At 41.2% G+C, this 6,091-nt stretch overlaps 1 protein-coding gene across 2 annotated transcripts in view; it reads right to left on the bottom strand.

Moving 5' to 3' along the window:
* Positions 1 to 1,131: 1,131 nt before the first annotated feature.
* cap2 (cyclase associated actin cytoskeleton regulatory protein 2) overlaps positions 1,132 to 6,091 on the bottom strand; it is a 245,818-nt gene continuing 240,858 nt past the window's right edge. For both annotated transcript variants that reach the window (XM_078539281.1, XM_078539280.1), the window contains exon 13: positions 1,132 to 2,486. In XM_078539281.1, coding sequence (XP_078395407.1) covers positions 2,403 to 2,486 — 84 coding nt within the window. In that variant the 3' untranslated portion in view covers positions 1,132 to 2,402. The remainder of the gene's footprint in view (positions 2,487 to 6,091) is intronic.

Here is a 6,091-nt window from a genome sequence, read left to right as displayed (position 1 = left end):
ATATTTCACCCCTCTCCTAACTTTACTCAGTTCTGCCGAAGGGTCATGAGGACTCGAAACGTCAACTCTTTTCTTCTCCGCCGATGCTGCCAGACCTGCTGAGTTTTTCCAGGTAATTCTGTTTTTGTTTTGAATTAAAACAGTTTAACAACAAACATGAATTTGTAATTCAAACCCATATATTTATCATAGTGGGGCAGCACATCTTCAGTTAGGCAAATTATGTTCTCAAATATAAATTTAGAATCTGAATAAATTTCTTTCCCCCATTCCGTTTTATCCCTCTTTCTTTTGATGGTGCTGATACATGCTGAATTCCACAGCCGTGGACTGCATGTTCGTCAGTCCTGAGTCTGCACAGCAAAGTGGTCATGAGCTGTGCGCCCACATAGGGCATTAGAGTGGAGCCCAATCCTTGTCTTGCCTGGCATCCAAACTGCACTAGATAGCAATCAGAAGCAGCGTTCTTGGCTGAATTTCTTTCCTTTCCCTAACCCAGGAACATGAAGTTTAATTTAGTGTGCCAAACATGCTGGCTGAGATTGAAACAAGGATTGAGTCTGGGACCAGGCGGCCTGTAACCAACAGCTAACCAACATCACCACAACAGATTAACTGGTCATTGTCATGTTGCTGTTTGTAGGAGCTTGATGTGTGCAAACTGGCTCTCATGTTTCCTATGTGACAATAGTTCAAAAAAGCAGTTTGATAGTTCAAAACTAGCTGTGAAGTGCTTTGGGACATACTGAGATCATGAAGGGTTAAGTACCACACCAAACTATGTACATACACACTCAGAAGTTATTAAAGGAGCTCTCTGGAGAAACTTAATTACAATATTAAGAATCATAAACTGAAAATATGAATTTCGTCCAGTTCTGATGAATGTTCCACCTGAAATGCTAACTTGGTTTCTCTCTCCCTAGGTACAGCATGATGTGCTGCGTATCTTGCAGGATTTTGATTTTGTAGAAATCTATTTCCTTCAGAAAAATATTAGTCTGGAGCAGCAACCAAACCATTTTGTCTAAAACATAAAAAGCACATAGCGAGGCATAGAACTTAGTTACAATTATTAGTAATGTCCGCCATAATCTCCAAACTTGGTATGGTAAAGCACCACGCTGATCATTATTGTTTGCAACAGTTCGGTTTTTATTTGCAGAACGCCTTCCTTGTGACACATAACAGTAGTCTTCAAATTGTCTAGTGATATTACAAATTACAGTAACTAATCCCTCAAAAATAAGCTCATCAACAGGAACAACTGCAATACTACGTTGCAACAAACTGTATCCATTTTCTACACTAAGATATTGTCAAGGACAAACTTTGAAACTTAGAACGGTAGAAGTCTACGTCAATCTTGCAGGTGCAGTGAGTGAGGACATCTTGGTACCTGAATAACATGAGGTGTATGCAAGCCATTACATTGTAATGTCTCTGCCAGGATCTGACTGCTGCCTTTACAAGACACTGAACAATATAGATCTGCAGATCTGAATCTTTGATCTATGCTCTTGATTACTTTGAAATGGCCTGGCTGTTTTAGTAAAAGCTTGGAGAAGGGAAAGTGATTAGAAGCTACTTTTAGGGCACCTGTCTCTGCTTGTACCTACCATCACATTATGCCAACACCTTATGAAAAGGCAGGTGTCAGCTTATTTTGCAAATGAAGAGTCCTCTTCCACAGTTACAAATATGGACTCAATATTGATGGGCAACTTAGTCAACAAAACAAAATTAAGAAAAACGAAAAGTGCATTAATAAAGGCATTGAAACACAAAAAGAAATTGGTTGTTAAAACCACAATTTGTTATCCAGTTTTTCTCTGAAAGGGCAACATCCATCCTGACCGAGAAAATGTGGCAAAATATTCCGCAATACTGGAACAATTTATCAGCAACACAAGGGGGAACATATGGAACACTAACTGAAACCGTTTCACCGCAACTATGTATTCGAGATTATTGTCTTTGGGCTAAATTTCAATGGAAATTAAAAGAAAAGAGGCAAGAAAGGGACACTATGTTGAGATGCACAATTATAAAACTGACTTTAACCAAAAGGGGCAATGATTAATTTTGAATGAATTGAAATCTTAGGTTATCTGAACTGATGAAAGAACTGGGTAAGATTTTGTCATACAAAGCTCTAAAAGTACAAAGATGTCGATGGCACTGAAAATATGTACAAGCGTCGTAACCCACGGTTGGTAAAAACATAGAGCGTCAGTAAGACCATCGATCGTTGCACCCCTACTTGTAATGCAGCTACTGCAAGGTGTCTGACTATTGTGGTATTATATGCTATGACTACACAAAGTGTAAAATTGCATTATGGTGAACTATAACTCTGGAGTACAACACACGAATTACAGAACAGCTTGTAACTTCGGCAGTTAGCCAACATTCTCTGCTGCTTCAGTAAACAGCTTTGAACCATTCCATGTAGTCTTGAACTGTTCAGGGACTGGATACTCTTTCTGCAAGGGAAACAAAACACCTGTTAGTAACTATGATTTCATTCTTGAAATAATACTGTCCAGCTTGCATCTAAAATGACAACAGATTACTAATAATTCTCAGCAGCAAGGGGGGGGAGCATAGAATCACACAACACAGAAGTCCATTCGGCCCTTTGCTTGTGTGTCAGCTTTTTGAAAGACTTATCCAATTAGACCAACTCTCCTCCTGCTCTTTCCTCGAAGCCCTGCAAATATCTCCTTTTCAAATATATATCCAATTTGTTCAAGCTTTTTTACCTTGGTGGGCCTCACAGGTGGAGGTTATTCAATGTTTAAAGTTGTGTTCCCATATAGTATATATCCAGACCTTGGTGTTCTGATTTGGGATTTTTCACCAATGAGGCAACCTTTCAAACCTCCAGCTCCAAAAATTCCAAACAGGACTGACCCCCAAAGTGTGTACTTTCTAGCTCACTCTCAACTGCGTCAACAACCTTTATTTTCCTCCCCATGTGACTACATGGTACAGCAGCTTCAGAAAATGAATATAAAAATTAAGTGGAAATAGGACAGGACTTCCTGAACTTCACCTGTCAGATTAGCTGGGCCAGTATTTGGACACTTGTGACACAGGGTAAAGATTACCAGTAGTTACTTTATACTTAAAGTAGTTCTACCTTTTTCTGCTATTTATGTGGGAGTGCTATCCATTTATTTTAAACAGGACAACACTCCCGTTAAAATAGGAAGGAGGGGAGCCACGTAAGAGTTCCCAAAGCATACCCAATAGTAATTTCTACCTTTATAATCCTTACCCAAAGCAAAAGTAAATATGATAGGCTAAAAATATCAAGGGACATTGATGGTTTTTTTAAAAGAAAAGCAGGCTGGTATTTTGTGCACTACAGAAGCAGATTTTACCAACTCAAGCTTTTGGCATAAAGCTTTCTGTCTAGGAATGTACATGAGTAATTTGAGAGCATAGGTCAGTGTGGATTTTCTTTCCATTAATATTTAATGAGCAGAAAATCCGATGAGGTACAAACAAATTCTGCACCCAAATTCCCAATATGCATCCATGTTGTGAATGTCTAGTTTTGGAAGAGCTAATTCATAAAGCCTACCTTGTACTGTCCAATATCTGTCAAGAATGGAATTAATGCCTTTAAAATAATTTCTTTGCAGATTTGAGATAACTAATTCTTCACCAATAAGGTTACTTCCTTACAAGTATTTTATCAAAAATAAAAGTGCCATTTATTACTTATCCCCACACTTTCCTCATCAATTTAAATACTGGCAAGGTCTGGGGCTGGGTTGTGAACAATCCACTGATCAATACTTTTATGCTGAACTCCAAACTTAGGCAGCTTTAAAAAAAAAACTCAATAGTTACCCATTCAATTAGATAATGGCTGATTGGTTCCTTAACTCTATTTACCTGTCTTAGCTCCCTATCTCATGATAGCCTTATCTACCCAAAACATAGAAATTTCAGTCTTGAAAGCTTCAACTGAGTCAGCATCTACTGCCTTTTGGGAAGAGAATTACAAATGTCTATTGTTCTTATGTGAGAAGCACTTCCTGATTTCATTCCTGAGTGGCCTAGCTCTAATTTTAAGATTATGGGTTTTGGAGCTCAGGCAAACATACATAATAAAGGTATCTGTGAAATCTATCAGCAGAAACAAATGGCCAATCATCTGTTGCTCCAGTTGGCCTTATTATGAATGCTTGGCTGAGCTCCAAGACTCACTAATGCATTAGCTCAGCAGGGAGTCTGTTTACACAGGCTGAAGGAGGGCATTTGCTTTGAATGACATCTTTATGAGGTTATCATAAGTTATTTTTTCTTTGAACTTTTTCTTTCAATGTCTATATGTTTATTTGGACAAGAATCAGAGGTGTGAATTGAGGTAAAGTTTCTGTTATTGATCCTGTAATAGATCTGTCTGATTGACACTTTTAAAAGCAGCAGTTTTCTTCAAAGCAGATCTCTGAATGGATGTTTTTCAAGATTTGCCACTATTTGGCTCATTGGTTCTATAGTGCATACTGGGCATGGCGGATGCAGCAGGGTCATGGAAGGGGCATGGAGAGGGCATGGGGAGTGGGTGGGAGGGTGTGAAGGGTGCAGGCTAGGCCTTTAAAGGCCAGTACTGGCCTTTAAAACAACTGAGATGAAGTCCCAGAGAACCTAGGTGGGCCTTCTAACCAGACCACCTCAGAACTCACCCGCCTCCGTAGCAATCTTTGAACTGACTCCGGAGGCAGCGGCCCTAACTCCATCCTGCCTCTGCCTCCCCTGAACAAAATATGGCAGGCAAAGGCTTTTTTAAAGGACAAGAGTCTGCCGAGTTGGGAAATTTCCCGATGATGGTGAAAATCCAGTCCTATGCTGCCTTGTTCTGGATTCCCCAATAGTGGAAGTAATTTCTCTGTCTCTAATCTATTGAGCCCTTTTAACATTTCAGACACCTTGATCAGATCACTCCTCAATCTTCTATACTCAAGGGAATACAAGCCAGAGTTATGCAACCTCTCCTCATAATTTAATGCTTGAAGCCCCAGTATCATTCTGGTAAAATACACTGTATCCATTCCAAGACCAATATATTCTTCCTGAGGTCCAATGCCCAAAACTGAATGCAGTATTCCAGATGAGGTCTGACCAAAGCTATATACAACAGAGGTATAACGTCATTCCATTTGCGATACAGCCCCATTGAGATAAAGGCCAACAATTCATTAGCATTTTTGATTGCTGCTGCTTCAGGTTTTTAACTGCACAAACATTGCAGCCTTTTTGGGAACGCTGTAACTCCTGCCACTGACTAGAAAGGCATCAGGAACAGTTGCGCACGTGCACTCAGCCAACAATGCGGCTGCTGGCGCATGCACGACTGTTGCTGACGCCTTTCCAGTCGGCAGCAGGAGTTTGGAATATGCACAATCAGCACTAATTTCATTGTAGCAAATAATGGACGTTAAAAAAAACATAATTTTCCAGCAACAATTATAACATCTCACACTTTGTAGGCTGATTATTCATCCCAGTTCCTAATCTGTATTGGGATTTTATTCTCAATGAGATTTTGCATGGCTGCTGCCTAATAAGAGGGGTCACTTGGAGCTAGACCAAAGCAGTATTTAATGCAAGTGACAGGGATCTCACCTCCTGGCTGGAGAGCTGGTATAAGCCCCACATCGCCTCCTTTTGGGAAGGCCTGCCAAATTAAGTGCCTCTCAAGCACTTAAGTGTGCCTTCCCCGGGATCAACGACCCCAGGGGTGGAAATTCCCCCTCCCCAAGAACTGCTGGCCAATCAGAGGCTGGCTGCTGTGCAGTTCAGGCAGCGCTACCAGGAAAGCGCTAATAGCTGCCGGCAACGCACTCACCACAGGCCTAGGATTGCTGAAAGACTCAGGCCACAGGTGAGTGAGAGCCAGATGGGGCTTGAGGGGAGGGAGGGTTGGCAGCAAGGACAGGCTTTGGCTCTCAGCGGGTCACCCCTTCCCATTGCTGGGCTCCTCGATCAGGCACTGAGTGCCTTTGAACGAGGGACAACCGCAACCCCCACCTCCACTCCAGGAGCCCGCAAGCTTCCCACATGGCGGCTGCCC

The sequence above is a fragment of the Cetorhinus maximus genome, chromosome 3, assembly GCF_964194155.1.
Source record: "Cetorhinus maximus chromosome 3, sCetMax3.hap1.1, whole genome shotgun sequence".
In the NCBI taxonomy this organism is placed as follows: Eukaryota; Metazoa; Chordata; class Chondrichthyes; order Lamniformes; family Cetorhinidae; genus Cetorhinus; species Cetorhinus maximus.
Note: the sequence above shows the minus strand (reverse complement) of the source record. Positions and strands in the feature narration are given on the sequence as shown.